At 53.5% G+C, this 16657-nt stretch overlaps 1 protein-coding gene across 5 annotated transcripts in view; it reads right to left on the bottom strand.

The window, feature by feature from the left end:
• Positions 1–16657, bottom strand: part of RPTOR (regulatory associated protein of MTOR complex 1) — a 346540-nt gene that overhangs the window by 29055 nt on the left and 300828 nt on the right. For all 5 annotated transcript variants that reach the window (XM_082861744.1, XM_082861740.1, XM_082861741.1 and 2 more), the window contains 6 exons: positions 15927–16044; positions 14909–15049; positions 14466–14624; positions 6923–7041; positions 1418–1521; positions 621–804 (listed from right to left, as the gene is read on the bottom strand). In XM_082861744.1, coding sequence (XP_082717870.1) covers positions 621–804; positions 1418–1521; positions 6923–7041; positions 14466–14624; positions 14909–15049; positions 15927–16044 — 825 coding nt within the window. The remainder of the gene's footprint in view (positions 1–620; positions 805–1417; positions 1522–6922; positions 7042–14465; positions 14625–14908; positions 15050–15926; positions 16045–16657) is intronic.

Genomic DNA, 16657 nt, shown 5'->3' with positions numbered 1-16657 from the left:
GTGACCTTCCTGTTAAATTGCCGGTCACTGGTGAGCTGAGACGTGTCCTTGGCGCATTCAGAACACCCTCGTTATACCGTTTGTGCTTGGCCGGGACAGCAGCAAGCAGTCTGGACAAGACACGAGGCCCCAGCTTTTGTGTCCACCTGTTATGTGTTCTCACAACCCTGACAAACAAGGACGCCAATTCCTCCCTCTCCTGAACGGCCTCGTTTAACTTAGCGGCTGAGACCACACCCACCTACGGGGCATAATTGAATGTTGATGGAAAAAGCAAACAACCTGTCAGAACAAGCGCTTCTGTGGAGCAGCTGCCACGTTTAGTGGAGACAAATGCTACTGACTGAGAAGGGAAAAAGCCAATCAGCCCGTGTGCTGCTTGTTACATGGAAGCTGCCAAGAGTGAACCCAGAACAAGGGGCTGCAGGAGGAAGAGGGACACCCTGCAGTATCTGCCCAGACGTGGGGGCAGGAGCCCAGAGCCGTCGGCGGCTCACGGCTTTCTGCACCCGGGCCGAGGCCACATGCACCCCGTCGCCCGAGGTGGTGCCTCTCCTCTCAGGAGCGAACGTCCCAGCACCCAAGCCCATTAGAGTTAGTGTTTAAAACCACATCCGTACCTGGTCTGGGCCCTTGTCGAACATCTTCCGTGTCCGGGGGAACTGGTGGGAGTGGGGTGTGTACTGCACCGCCACGGGGCCTGTGGTGCCTGGCCGGCCTGCAGGCAGGTCTCGGCTGACCGGCTGCTTGGCCACGTCGTTGGTCAGGCTGGAGCTGCTTGCACTGGATGTTGGCGGGGAGCCTCTGCCGTCGGGAAAAAAGAAACACTGTGTTTTACCCAGAACACATTCCTTTGAAACCAAACCCTAAGCAACTTCCCCTGGTACTGCCCACTCCCAGATCCTGCGAATGGGCCCAGGGTCACCAGCTCGGACCACCCTCAATCGCATGGCTTGTCAACGTGACTTCCAAACCTGAGCTGCTGATGCTGAATTAATGACCCCTTCTAGCTTCTGCCTGCAGGTTCTAAGAACCGTCTTCCCCTGAAAACCAATGCAGCTGGAGGCAAACTCAGTCAGGACTTTGAGTAGGCTCCAGGAGGGTGCAGGGCACGTCTACTCCCCTGAGATCCAGTGCACAGCTCTGTGAACACTGATTAAGTGGAGGGTTCCACCCTGCTGGTCACTCACTGGAAGACACGGACCCTCTCTGATAAAATTCTGAATGGAGTCAGGTTCAGGTCAACTTTTGCTGTCACAATTGTGCAGATAAAGGTAGGAAAGGATTCTAGGAGGGTGTCAGATGAGAAGATGTCGGGGTGTGAGAGAGAGCCTGCAGGCTGGAGAGGGAGGGGGAGGCGGGGGGAGGCCGTGCTGGGAACCTCCCCAGACCCCGGAAGGCAGCTGCCCACACTCACCCCGCCTGGTGGATGTGGATGCCCTTGTTGGTGGGGCTGGCGGGTGCTGACTGAGTGAGGGAAGAGGTGGTGAGGATGCGCTGAGGCCGGGCGTTCACTGTGGCCTGAAGGAACAAAGGGACAAGTGAGGTGGGTGGTCACTGTGACAACCTGAGGCTACAAGACAAGCACAGGTTGGTGGCTGCTTTTGAGTGGCTTCAAAATCACAGAAAAGGGCTTTTGGCTGAGGAAATCTCATAGGAATGGAAGGTCCCAGTTAAAATTTTCCCCGCAAGTGTCACCCGCTAGATAAAATGATATTCTGTTGCTTTTCTGGAAAGTATTCACCTGGTTCAGTGAGGCTCCAAGGACGCCCCCCGCCCCGAAACGCTGTCACAAAACTGCACTGGGACTAATGAGGAGTGGTGGGGTCTGGAAGTTGGGGAGAAGGCTCTCCAGGCTCCCTCTCATGGCAGGAGCTCCCCTGGAGGGAGCAGCTTCCTGGGCAGAGCTGGCACTTGGGAAGGAGCCCGCCTAGGCTCAGCCTCGGTTGTTCGTTGTCATGTTTCGGCACAGGCTCAAAACAGCACCTTGGGTGCAGCATTTTGTGAATGGAGACAAGACCCAGGTCTGTGCACTTCCTCCCATGATCACGTGCAGGTTCGATATTTTACCCAGCAGAGGGTCTGTGCCAGCCTGGGCTGGCAGTCAGGAGGGAAGCAGCTTTGTTGTGATTTTTTTAAATGGTGGAGGAGACAATAAGCAAACAGGGGTGTCACTGCGTAGCTACTGGTGGACCCACTGACGCCAAGTTCTTTCCTGGACCTCTGTTCTGAGTGCTGGACAGCTGGATGGGCCTGCTGGATCTGGACATCCAGGGTGAAAGGACCAGAAAGGGGCTGATGCTGTGGAGGGGGTGCCACTCTGGCAGGAAGAGAACAGGAATGGCGGCTGTTGGCCACCACTTGCCCAAGTGTGGCTGGTGCCAGGCTCAGTTCTCGAAGATTGGGTGTCATCCAGCGAGATGGGCGGAGCCTCGACCTTCATGGGGTGACGCTCCAGGGGAAACCTGGACTGGCTACTTACAGAAGACCCTCAAATTCTGGCTTATTCTCTCAGCAGTTAGGAAGGCCATACCTCTATTCAGCTGACAGGTAGAAAATTACAGAATACAAAACCACCAACATAATACCAATGTGTCCCAGATAATCCTTCACTTTGAAATGCAAACAGCAAGAACTGAATCATAACCAGCCTATAAAAACTTTTTTATTTTTTGAACTATAAAAGTTGTATTGTTTGTGTTTGTTTTGCTTTGCTATTTAAGTTATTTGGCCTCCACACACACGCAACCCCAACAAAGCCTGAGAGCCAAATGATCCCTTAAGAGGTCTAAAAGGAGAAAAGAAATTTAAGCTAAGAAACTATAAACCGAATATGTGTCTCCTCAAAATTTCTAGAAAATCAGTGGGAGAGAGAGACAGAGGAGAGACAGAAAACTTTGGGGTTGAAATGCAGACTTCGGTTGAATCCACGACCTTTCAAAGTTTCCCTGAGCACAGAGGCTCTGCCACTGCCTGAGCTGGAGCCCACGGTGCTGATCTCCCCTGAGACCCCCACCCCGACTGCTCCCCTCTAAGGAGGCTCCAAAAGGGAAGAAGCGCGTGGGCCTGGGGTGACTAACTCTGCTTCCTTGCTCTTCCCTGGGGGTGGAGGTGGCACAGCCCTGGCTCGTTCTGTCTCAGCCTCGAGGGCAAAGAAGACAGCCGTGATTTTTTAATGCAGTTCACGCTGACAGCTGCTGCACACAGCTCTAGTTTTGCATCCGTTCTGGAAATCCTGAGAGGTGGGCATGTCACTGGTTGGGGAGGCCCCATGACTGGTGATCGATTCTAGGGTTTCAGGCTTAGATGAAGCTTCTTTGCCTAACGTTTCCTATTTGTGCAACAAACATTCACTGCAGCAGTGCTGCAGTGGTGAGCATGAGTGGGGGGTGGCCACGCAGACCCGCCTGTCCGTGGGATTGGTGTGGATGGAGGCTGCTCCGGGAGCAGGTGGCGAGCAGGTTGTGGGAGATGCCCTCCAGGAAGGCCCCTTTCTGTGCTGGTTCCAGTCGCCGTTTCACACAGAGAGCACACCGCCAGGAAAGGGTAACGGAGAAACACCGGTGTGCTTGCTGGATGTCAGGCTTGGGCTGTATATGGAGGAGGATGGAGCGTGGGTCTGAGAGACCCCAGGACCTCACCGCGAGCCCCATCCACTGCAAGCACACTTGCCCATTGTTCTCACGGTGTCAACACCCTGTCATTCTCCCTCCAAGACGCTGCACTGAAGTCACTGGACCAGCAGACGCGCTTTGATGATGGCCTGAGGTGAGTTCCCTTCCCAACAAGTGTTGAGTCCAGAAGAGGAAGGGCAGCAGTGGGAGGTCATAATTAGGGCTACAAGCCAACTTTTTAGAGAGTGGCAAACACCTTGTTAGTAGGATTCTAGGTCAGATGTACCCTCTTAGCCCAGTGCAAACATAGAAACGATTTGCAGGGACACTCACACAGCCCCACCTGTGCTCCCCACCCCCATGCAGTTAATGGGGGTGGTCGCTGTAACGGGAGCCTGGGGCCGCAATAAGACACCCCCTCTGTCTCCCGCTCCCAGCGCTTTCTTACTCTGCAGATCTTCCACTAGAACACGTCACCTCACAGGGATGCAGGAAAGCGTGATCCAATGCAGAGAAAACACCCTACAGAGGTGATGAGGACAGCGAGTTTCCCAACTGGATCTCGACACAGTCAGTGTTTAGGATACCAACGGAGGCTTTTGGCTGCTCTCTCTTGGGGAATGGAGTATTTCAGAAAAGTCCCTGTTAACTGCATACCAAAGATCTGGATTCATGTGGGAGGAGGTAATTCCCCAAAGGATCGTCTACAGTTAATTCTGGGCTAAGCATGAGGCAGAGCCTCTGGTTGCTGGAGCACTGAGAATGGACACCTATGAAAGCACATGACTCTATTTAATCTAAAGAGTAATTTTTCTGTAAACCACACTTCCTAGATAAATAATATAAACTTTCCTTTTGGACTCTAAGTCCCAGGTAGAATTCACTTAAAGCAACGGTGGTGACTGTGATGAATTAGCTGGCACTTGGGAGAGCCGCTCTCCTGGGTGCCTGGGTGCCCTCAATCCTCGGCCTCGCGGGAGGGGAACTCGCATCAGTGAGGCCAGGACCGGGCAGAGCAGGGAGGCTCCATTTTCACAGACGAGGAGGACGACACCCACTCGAGTCCGCTGTGCCTTTCTCCAGGACCTCCTTCCTTTTCCTCTGTTTCTTTCCCCAAGACTGTACTTCCTCCCTCCCTTGGTCACAGGCCCTAATATGTTGTAACAAACATATATTTTAGAAAAGTTTAATTTTTGAATCAATCCTATTCTTAGTTGAAAAAGCAGATGATTAGACTATTTCTTAGTTTTGTATTACAGAATGAAATAATTAACTTAATTCACTGGCCTCTTTTCTATAGACACTGAGAAGACTCCACACTCCCTGAGGATGGAACAGCACTCAGGTGCCTTTGTGGCTAGTCATGCAGTAGGATGATGAAGAAAGTGGGCGAGGGGCTCACTGGGCGCAAGGGGAGGTCAGAGTGGAATAAACTACCCGATAGTCCCGAGTCGGCCAACAGTAATGCCTAGCACTTTAGCCATGAGGCTGGCAGTGCTCACAGGCAGGAAGTGCAGCGAACACTGTGTACCTAGGAGTCTCTGCTTCCAGAGAGAGTCACACGTGTGACCAGAGGCTGGGGTTAAACCCAGAATGTGCTCCTGAATTATCCTCATTGCTTCTTTAAGGAGGAAGAGGAAGCTGACTGCTACAACAGTTTAAGACTGGGTACACGATGAGGCTGTGTTATTACTACTTGTGATGCTACCAGAAGCTGAAGTAGCAGCCACAGACAATGAGATGATTCAATCATCCAGGAAAAGACAGAACTTCACCAGTGAAGAATAACGTCGGTGGGGGAATTGAACACCACACAAATATGGTGCCAACAGGAGGCCAGGTGCTGCAGGAGGTTGGGCTACGTGGGAGGCCAACCCCAGTGAGGCGGCAGCAAATAGGAGGGCTTGATAACCAGTTTGGAAAAAAAATAACAGACCAGGAGGGAAGCTATGAGTAAGCCACGTACCTTCAGGCAAGTGGCAGCCTGAGGACGACCCCTCGTTAGTGATTAGGGTCAGATGAGGATAGAGACACTCCAGGTAAACTGTGACACGTGACAATATTTCCCTGTACTTTTCCTGTAACTTGTCTGCAAGCCTAAAATTTAATCAAAAAGTTATGAAAATCTTTAAAAATGCTATAACAAATGACTTCTTTGTGGCATTCATTATTGTTCCATTCATGAAAGATTAACTGCATGTAAACTGTCCAACTTCCATAAACAGCTGGAAAACAGAAAAAAAAAAAAGAAACAGCTGTTTTCGGACATTGGGCACTGGGTACTGCTGAGAGAAGGGGAATCACTGCCCAGCTCCTGGCCTGCAGTCAGTTTCCTGCAGACCCGGCTGTGGTGGGGGAAGGGTATCCAGACAGAGCCCAGCAGTGCAGCTAGCAGAGGGGACCAATCAGAGTGACATGGAAGCCTAGGTGGCTAGAATCTGCAGGGCAGAGAGGAGAGGGCTTCCAGGGTCTGCAGGGGAGGCCCCTCAAATCTGCTTGGGGGAGGCGTGAAAACCCATGAGGGTGGGGAAAGAACCACTGAAAGGCCAAATAATTCCCAGAGCTCACAAAAAGAACTGGGAGAGTTTACAGTCCCTAAAGAAGAAAGGACTAAAATCAATGACCTAAGCTTCCATCTTAAGAAACTAGAATCAGAAGAGCAAATTAAACTGAGAGTAAGCAGAAGAAATGAAGCAATATATATAAAAGCAGGTATCAATAAAACACAGAATGAAAAACAACAGAGAAACACAGCTGACTCTTAGACAATGTGGGTTTGAACTGCACGGGTCCACTTATACACATGTTTTTCAATAAACACACACTGCAGTACTACAGAATTCAGGGTTGTGGAGACATGAATGGGAAAGGCTGATTTTTGACTGTGGGGGGTCAGGGTTGGTGTCCCTAACCCCTGTGTTGTTCAGAGGTCAATTGTACTAATGAAACCAAAAGCTGGTTCTTTGAAGAGGTACCTTTAGCCAGAAATAGTCATGAATAAGAGAAGTTGTATGTTACTGGTGCCAGGAATGAAAGAGAGGACATCACTACGGGTCACACAGATGTCCTTACCTAATTTTCTGCTGCCCTGATGTGGGTGTGCAGAAGCAGTGACACATGCCCCACCTGAAGCTACATGCACATGGAATTTAGCCTATATTGTGAATCTCTGGATTCAAAACGCTCGTTCAAAGTTTCTAAACCTAAACCATGCGTAGACCTGAACATGACTGGAGTTCTCTGCTTGAACATTCATGATTGAAAACCAGGGTCCTGAGAGCTTCACAAAGAACGCCCTTCACACGTACCTTGTAGGCAATGCTGTTGAGTACTTTCATAGCCAAATCGGAAACATCTGGATAGGGATCCGCAGCCAGATGTAGCAAGACTCTCCAAATTTGAGTGTAAACACTATTGAATGAAACTCCTAGGAAAGAGAAATGGGAGCTGTTTTAACAACAAGGAGCTGCCGCTGCATGCTGGGGCAGCTTCTGGGGTAGCTCCCTCTTCTGAAGACCTAACCATGCATCAGGGGTGGACACTTAGAAGAGCTGGGGTTACAGGAAGCTCCGGTTTTGTTATCTGATAAGGGGCCCAGAGATTCAGAAATCCCAGGTGGTGAACAGGCTTGATCACACAATTTCACCTCCTGTGGCTGGATCTTTCTAGAAGGAAAAGTTAGAAAAGGGCAGGACTTCCTTTCAGGCCTTGGCTGCCTGGAGAGTACTATCCAGCACTGGATTTAACGCCTAGATTTCTAGGAGCTGTCATGGCCCACCCGAGTGGAGAATGTTGGCCGAGTCCCCGTCCACACCTCCCTCTGCATTCATGGCCTGCTCTGGTCTCGGTGACTCACTGAGTCTTCTGCCCACGCTCCCCAGGACCTCCCCAGGCATCCAGCACCTCCCGAGTGTGCTCTCCACATTAGGGCCTGCCGAGTGCCTGGGTGCCAAGGCAGATGAGACGGGACATAAACACAGATGGGGTAAATCGTGGATCCGAAGGAAAGGTAAGGAACATTTTTTTTTTTTTTTTTTTTTTTTTTGCGGTATGCGGGCCTCTCACTGCTGTGGCCTCTCCTGTTGCAGAGCACAGGCTCCGGACACGCAGGCTCAGTGGCCATGGCTCACGGACCCAGCTGCTCCGCGGCATGTGGGATCCTCCTGGACTGGGTCATGAACCCGTGTCCCCTGCATCGGCAGGCGGACTCTCAACCACTGTGCCACCAGGGAAGCCCAGGGAAGGAACATTTATGAGGGATGGGAGGCCACCCCCAGGGAAGGCGGCTCAGTCCTATTTAACCTCACCGTCCTAGCTGCAGGCATCACCCCAGGCTTTACAGAGGAGGACAGCAAGGCCTAGCATCCAAAGGATGAAGAGTTTGAATGCACGTGGCCGAATGAGGAGGCCGCCATATACCACTGCATCCTTTTTATTTGGGGGAAGCTGGACAATTGGTTTGTTGAAAAGCAAGTGCTTGTTCAACGACAGACAGGGAGTAACAGAGGATTTCGAACAAGCTGTGATCTCATGCCATCTGACCAGCCAGCCCCTAGTTAACAAAGTCCCTCTAATTATGAAGAATTTAAGCACAAGAAGGGCCACTGGAGGACAGTGTTTCCTGATGGACACCATTGTTCAAAGGGTTTTATACAACATTCAAATCACAGAAGAGGGATTGGACGAAGGTTTAGAGTAAAGGTCAGCTTCTCTTGTGTGTCCTACGTCGATGCTTACGGACAAGTCCTAGCTCACCGCACCCGACACCCTCTCATTTGTAACGGGAGGCGACAGGGTCCCAGCCCCCTTTCCACAGGGACTGTGGTGCCTACGTTTGCAGGGCCTGCCCGCTGCATGCCTGCCTGTTCACAGGGTGATGGAGCTGGAGGAGGCCAACCCCTCAATTGCATGTGGCGTGGCCGCACTCCCCAGGGGACCACCACACATAAAATACCTCCCAGTGAGCGTTCACAAAACTCCCGTTGCCTTATCCTTCCACCCTAGTTCTGGGAAGAGGAGCTGACAGCTGCTGCGGCCTCTAAATAATTCTGCAGGAGCACAGCTGCCTGCGCAGGCCAACCTCCGAGAGGTGGGGCCTGGAACGCACCTCCCGCCACCAAGGGCGAAGAGTGTTCTATGGTCAGAGCAACGCCCCATCAGGTACTCATTTGGCATGCGTGCATCAGCACCAGTTTGAGCACCTACTGTGTGCGAGGAAAGTCACTCTCGAAAGCTCGTGGCCCACAGGAATCAGGAGGGCACATCCAGGGACGTGGGTCTAGTATAAATTTGGACCTTCGTCTGGTGAGTAACGTCAGGCAGACGCACTCTTGCACAGAGGGGACCATGAGCTAGGGAACAGTCCACATGGAAACACACACCTGTCCTCCCTGCTGTCCTCTGCCCTACTCAGTGTAGAAACACAACAAAAACCTCTTGACTCTCAAATGCCATGGCTCATGACAGCTGCCCAGATTTACAAATTCTCAGGGCTGTTTGTCAAGGCAGTCGGAATCTCTTCGGGGAAATTTCCTAGAAGCTGCTTTCCTGTCCTAGCAGATCGGCTGCCATAGGAACCTGCTGCGGTGAAGGGCCACCAGGCCACTGCTATTTCTTGTCTCCCCAGAGGAGGAGGAGGGTGGGAGAAGCCGCTCCACACTCACTCTGCAGACGGTCCCGATTCATGACGCACGGGGGAACGAGGCGAAGCACGTTCATGGACGTGGCTCACTCAGACGGGAGAACTGGCCCCACGGATGGGACGTTCCTACAAAGACCCCACACAGTCACCACAGCCACTGGGCAAAATTCTCTCCCCTCCGTTGTTTCTGAGCTCAGAGTGATCAGGGCAGCAGCCGACCTGTGTGACAAGAGGGCTGTGAAGGGCACAGTAAATCTGCTTGACTACAGATGACGGACCCGTGGTAACAGGTCCGTGGGGAAGTGGGGGGAACAGTGGGGGCCAAGGGGCCTCCTTACTAGGGTGATGGTCCAGGGCAGACACCTGAGCACACAAGGGCCTTAATCAAGCCACCTTTGGTATAAACGTGAGGAAGGGGTGCAGCGTGGCACTGTGCAATGAGGAAGGGGTACTGTTCACTTTACAAAATCTCAGTTTTTATTACTATTGTTGACTCTCTTGCAGAAGATTTCGACTTTGATATCACTCTGCTTGTGATTCAACAGGGAATTTTTAAAAATCTAATTTTTGTAGTGTCCTTGACCACAGTGAATGGTATACGATTTACTTGTGAAAACACAGAACAGGGACCTGGAATTGCTGTCTCCACGTCACTGCTCTCCTGGGGCTGGCCACCACCCCCCAGCCTCTCTGTTCTGTGAACTGTCCTGGTTTTACATCTGCTGTCTCCAAATCGGAACGTTCTGAATCTGTGCAGCACAGAGCTCGGGCCTCTGGAACGACGAGAACGCGGGTGTAGCCCCCGTGGGGATGGGGGGGTACCGCTGGGCTGAGCCAGCTCAGACAGGGTGCCGTGTCTGGCACTTGCCAAAGTCCCCATAAGCGCTGAGAGCCTATTTTCATGTCTAGACTAAAAGTAATAAAAGATCATAACTAATGGTTTTAGGATTTATTTTTCAGAGCAATGGCCACAACTTTCTAAATAGCACTGGACTCAGGAAAATTTGCTCAGAGCTTTGTGGTCAACTCTGGGCCCCAGAGTCCCCGGGGGCTGGCAAGGCAGCTTGGAGAAGGAAGGTGGAGCCCCCTGGAGGCAGGAGCTGTCACTTGTGACCTGTTGCCTGGGTCTCAGGGGTCACCAACCCTGACGCTCTATCGCATGATGCGGGCCCGGGTGCCTCCCTGGGAATCAGCTCCCAGGGCCTGGGGCTTCTGCATTTCCCCTCTTGGTGACCCTGACTCTGAGCCCCTCTGGGAGGGTCCTAATCACGTCCTCCCTCGCCTACTGGACAGAGCCCTGGCTGGACTGGGAGGTGTGTTTGCACAACCCTTTCAAGGGGCTCCCCTGTGTCTCACCTGGGGGACAAGGTAAGACAAAAGCACCAGGGCCCCCCCTTCCCCACTCTTTGCACTCCCACCTCTGGACATCAGGAATGGGGTGAGGCTCAGAGAGGGAGGGAGGGAGGGAATGAGGGGCAGGATGGTGACGGGTAGACAGGTGAGGGACAGAAGGGCAGGTGATGGAGGGAGGAGAGGCTGCCTGCTACACACAAGAGCAAGAAATAGCAGCTTTACCAAACCTGTTGATCAAGATGGCAACTTCACGGCCCGATGTGATGCCGCAGGTTTAGTGTGCAACACGAAGGCGTCTGATGGGTCAGGGAGGGCCTCCTGAGACGCCGCAGAATGCCAGCGTGGAGAGGAATGGGCGAGCACTGCTGTGTGGAGAGGCGGGTGCGGGAATGTGGGATAAAGGCAGAGGTGTCCAGGCCTCATTCGGGGGCCAGTGGCCAGCCTGGGGTGGTGGGCACAGTGGGCGGAGCTATGGTGAAGGCCAGGCTGCTCTCAGAAGGAAGGTCTTGAGTGTCAGCCACAGCTTGGACTTTACAGGAAACGAGTTTCTGCAAAGGCATCAGCCAGACAGTGGTCCGTGCAGAGCTGATGTTGGGGGGATCTGCTCTGGACAGGTGGTGGGGTGTGAGAGCCAAGGCCAAGTCCTGGGGTGGGGGGCCCGGAAATGGAAAGAACTGACTGGGGACACACATGGAGGTCAGGCCAAATGGCTGAGTGGGTGAGAAACATGCGGAGGGAGACATCAAAGATTCCAAAAGGTGGTGACAGAGCTGGGTCCCAGTGCAGATTCACAGACATTAGGCAGATATGCTTAGGCACATGGAGAAATGTGTGATCAGGTTTTGCCCCTGTGGGGGGACAGCACCTCGCTCAGCAGGCGAGACCTCGAGTGCTTTAGAGACAGTGGGGATGGAGGGGGAGCCTTGGAGGGGCTAGTTTTCTGGGAGAAGATGGCAATGAATGGATGTCCTAGGTTGCCATGGTTTTGAAAACCTCTTTTGCAATATTCAAAGAGGCTAGAGATTGCTGTTCTTTAGTTGAAATGAAAGAAAAAATTGACTTTAAACAGGCGAATGCTGCAGGTAATGGGATTCGGTGTAGGTTATGAATTTTAAACACTTATGTAAGCACCGCGGTTTCCAGGTGGACGCGCGCACTCAGGTGCACAGCTACTTTGTCTCCTTAACGCTCCTTCCAGCTCCGGCTCATTGTGAAACTTTCCCACTGAAGTTTTCAAAGATATGAACCACATACAGATAAAATTCAGTTTTCTCCAGTTAAAAAAATGTTCAGGAGTCAGGTTTTGTGTGAAGGAAGGAATCAGTGACGTGGCTCTCAAGTCCCTGGAGGACATGGAAGGCGGCAGGGGTGGGAGGTGCGGGCTGTACCCTCCAATCTCATGTGGCGTCAAAGAAACACCGATTCTTCACCCCTTACATCCCCAATCCAGGGCCAAGGACAAAAAGATCCCCCTTTCTGGGTCGTACTGCTGGGGGTGGGGCATGGTGACCAGCTCTGGACTCTACAGTCCATTCAGACCTTTATGGGCCCCAGACAGACTCGTCTTGTGGAATGAGAGTCCTGAGTCCTTTCTAGGGCCAACAGAGGGCCAGTCTTGAGGCTCATGGGTACCGCTGGCAAGCACGTTTAGACTGCCCTCCCCCTTCAGATCACAAAAACGGCAAGTCAGAAATATCTAACACTGTCACGTGATGCCAAGAGAGTGTGAGCTCTAAGGTAGAGGGATTATCATGGAAACAAGCAAACAACCAAGAACTGAATGTTAATGAAAAATAGTACCAACGAAATAGGAGGGTAACTAATACTGTAAATGATTGCAGGAGTGGGAACACAGGAGTCCAATGAACACGTGAGCTCAACCTCATCATAATCGAGGGACATACAAATTAAGACCACGAGGAGTCGGTTCGCTCACATCAGACGGGGTAGCCTGACCAGAACAGGAGTGAGCAGGGCCACGGGAGCTTGTCCTCCTTGGAACAGAGCCCTTTGTGGTCAATCTCCCTCCACGTGGAGCTGTCAGACCCCACGTGTGTCAGGCTGCAGTGTGTCTGCTGCGGCCCACACCCGTGCACATTATGGGGGTGCCTGCTGTGTACCAGGCACGGGGTGTGTGGGTCTGTGGCAGGAGACAGGACAAAGTTCCTGCACTCGTGGCTCTGACCCCCTGAGCAGAGACAGAACCGAGCTGAATAAATGAGATCCTGCATCATAAGTCTGCTGGGGAAAAGTTCTCAGGACAAAAGCAAACAGAGAGGGAGAGACTCAGAGCGACTGCAGAAGGCTATTCTGGATTGGGGTGGGAGGAGCCTGGAAGACTTCTTTTAAGGTGACTCTGGAGCAGGACTGTGATTGGACTGAGGAGCAGCCTGTGAGGTGTCTGGAGGCGGAACCCTGAAGCCAAGGGGAGGAGCCAAGGAACCCAGGAGCCCAGCACTGCCAGGTACAAGGGGGAGGGCAGGAGGTGGAGCTGGGGCCAAATCCTGAATTTGCTTTTTAAAAAATGAGAAAAGGGCTTCCCTGGTGGCGCAGTGGTTGAGAGTCTGCCTGCCGATGCAGGGGACGCAGGTTCGTGCCACGGTCCGGGAAGATCCCACATGCCACGGAGCGGCTGGGCCCGTGAGCCATGGCCGCTGAGCCTGCGCTCCGTGACGGGAGAGGCCACAACAGTGAGAGGCCCGCGTACCGCAAAAAAAAAAAAAAAAAGAGAAAAAAGAAAATGAGAAAAGAAGGAAAAATCAGAGCAAGGCTACTGTCCGTTAACAGGAGGATGGACAAGTGAATTGCAGCAGATCATGAAAGGGTGTGAACAAGACTCAGGTGACCAGTGTGGACACACAGCCCTCTGGGCAGAGTGAGGACACAGGATGTGTGGCGCCATTTACATGACATTTAAACCCTGGGAAAGGGCGCGAGTCCATGGGGATCCACAGCCAGAGAGTAAGTGTGCAGGGATCCTGAGCAGGGAACCAGGAGGGGCTCTGGGCGCTTTAACTCTATCTGTAATTCCTTAAATTGGGAACAAAACACACACGGGGAGGTGTGTCACATTAGTCTACGTTTTTATGCATCTACAGCATTTCCTAGTATTATGTAAAGCTTCAGATGAGGCCTGGTAAAGCACCGGGGTGCCAAGAACAAGCGCAAAGGGGCTGTCTGGTTGAGTCCTATGTGTGTTACCGGTGACACAGGGTCGATATGGTTGGTCATGCAGCGAGGACATGCGGTGAATTCCCACCGCTCAGCGAGCCCAGCAGCAGAACCAGGGGCTCACCACTCAAGGCAGAACACGAGACGACGCTGACCCTTCACTCAAACTTCAATTTCCAGGCAGCCAAGTGTGAAACTGCTGGACTGGCTGAAGGCGAAAGCACACAGGGGGCCCTGGATGGGGGTGATGGGGGGTTCCAGCCAGGGAACTTGAGAAGGGAAGGGCTGTCTGCGCCCCTGGAGCAGGGCTCTGACCTTGGACCTCGTACACACATTCTCTGGGGGACCCTGGGCACCACTGGAGGCCACTCTGCCTACTGGATGCTGGGAGCCCCCTTGTGCCCTGGCCGTGACACACCAAATGTCTCCTGGGGGCAGAACCCCCCTGCTCTGCAGCACTGGGAGTTCTGCAGCCTTTCCAAGCGACAAGGCCGGCTCGCCCAGATGGCCTGGATCAGACCAGCAACCAAGGGCGGGGGGTTCCCGCTGCCACAGCAAGACGCTCCTCACCTCCTCCTACCCCGTTCACTTTACTCTCCCACTGAGCGTGTCCCAGCACCGTCCACTTGGGCGGGAACCCATGGGTGCTGAGGGGACAGGTGGAGACGTGGAGGGGTGGGACTCACCGATGAGGGAGTTGAGGGAGGAGTAGGAGCTGACTCGGCGCATCTTGTCGATGGTCTCAAAGGACAGGATGTACTCCTCGTTCTCGGGGCTGCCCAGGGTGCTGCTGGCGCTGCTGCTGGTGCTCAGGTTCCCAGGGGAGAAGGCCACCGAGCCGCCGGCTGGTGGGGCATCGCCACGGGCAGAGCGTCAGTTAGCACACCCACCCCCGCCTCCCCTGGGGCTGGGCTGCTGGGCACGGGGTAGGAGGGTGCTGCGGGGCTCAGGAGCGGCTGTGCCCAGCGGTGCTGCAGGATCATCACTGGCCACCCCGGGGGGTTGACCCACGACTCTGCTCACGCCCAGGCGAGCAGATGGCAGGAGGGGGCAGGGGCACATCTAATAAAAGGTCCCAGAAGATGACCCACAACCACCCGACTCGAGCACCCAGCCTCTGGGGTCTTACATTCTTCTGTCAGACTCAGATTTTGCAAAGATTTGTTCAAGCTTCTAGCCGTGGTTACGGCGCGGATGTTTCCGTAGGAGCTCACGGAGCGCAGTCTGGGGGTGCAGGGGCTGTCCCGCACGGGGGTCAGACTCCCACCCTCTGGTAGGAGAGAAGGAGAGAGAAGAGTTAATGGTGGGCTCAGGTGGGAGGCGGCCAGACGGCAGGTGACAGTGGCTTTCACCTGGATGATGTGACGCTACAACAGGGCCCTTCTGCTCAGCAGGGTCTCTGACACATGTATGTTGGGGTACAAAGCTGGACAAGGTCCTGACTGGGGTGAGGGGAGCATGGGAGCAGATGACCATGACCCATGCTTGGCGTTTTGTGAGAGTTCAACTACAGAGGCCCACATGGTTCTCCAAGAACCATACCAGGTGCTCTGGGACTTGCCTGCGGCCGCTGCCCAAGGTAGCACCAGGATGGCCAGCTCCTGGCTCAGCCCCCCGCCTTCCCACTCACCAATCCCACCCTGCCCAGGCCCGCCAGCCGTTTCCCTTCCCCGATGTACTAAACGCAGCAATGGTCTCATGGCTGATCACAAGCCCTCTTTCCTGAAGACACAGCTGTCTGAGGGAGGGGGCAGCTCAAGATGATGAAATATAAATTCGGTAAAAAGGACAAATGTGAGACAAGCAGCTGCCTGACGTGACACTGACGTGAGGACTCATCAGGGGAAGAAAGAGAATGTGCCTTCCTATAGCCCCTATGGCAGCACTTTGTACCCTCCCAAGATTTCCATGCTTTGATTTCCAAAAAGGGTAAAAAGGAAAGAAAACAGTCAGAGGGTCAGTGTGGCCCCCTTCCCTGCCCTTTCTGTTCTGGGAAGATGGGAATTGCAGATATCTGAGTGGCCCTGACTTGACACATGGGCTCAGGACCTAGCAGAACGAGGGGCCTGCTGACAGTCCTGACCAGGGTCCCCTGGGCCAGCGAGCCGCATGGGCTCCACTCAGTGCCGTACCCCTGGTGGCTGTACCTGTGGTGGCTGGAGAGGGCAGTGGGTAGTTCTTCTCCTCTTCCATGAACTGCAGGGCCACGGTGCAGAAATTGCTTTCGTATTGAACGACAAGGTGACTCAGAGCCACCACCAGTTCCTGCCGGGAGGAGAAAGGACAGCGACACTGACTTGGGGCTGGGAGACAACTCAGAGTAGCAGTGAGATGTACATGTTGGCGCTGAGTGCTTGAGCCACTGTGGGGGGCGGTGGGACAGACAGCACTCGGCGCCAAGACAGGGGCTGCGCCCTCAACGCAGCACTCTTGAGCCCCCGGCGTGAGCAGAAACCTCTGAACAAGCCATGTGGTCAAGATCAGGGCCTCCGAGGGATGCCCCGGACACCCGGCAGAGAGATTGCTGACCACTAGGTGTGAGAGGGGGGCCTTGTAGGGATGCAGGCTGAGGACACCCCAGAGCGGGATGGGGAAGAGCCCTCACGGCTTCCCACGGTCAACACCGTGGAGAGCTACCTGAACCCTGGGCATTAAGGCAGGATACCCCGGACAGTGTAGCACGCTCTTCTACTAAATGTGAAATTTTCAAAGATAGATTACTTTCCAGCCCCCAAAAGGGTAACAGGAAAGTTCTACATGACTTCAGGCCAGTTGCCTCAGTCCAAGGAGAAGAATACAATTTACCTCTTTTGGGGCAGTTGGTGCTATGACCTGAGTACCTGGAGATCCTAAAAGTCACGGGAAATAAAACTGGATG

The sequence above is a fragment of the Leucopleurus acutus genome (assembly GCF_964270905.1).
Source record: "Leucopleurus acutus genome assembly, chromosome: 19".
NCBI lineage: Eukaryota > Metazoa > Chordata > Mammalia > Artiodactyla > Delphinidae > Leucopleurus > Leucopleurus acutus.
Note: the sequence above shows the minus strand (reverse complement) of the source record. Positions and strands in the feature narration are given on the sequence as shown.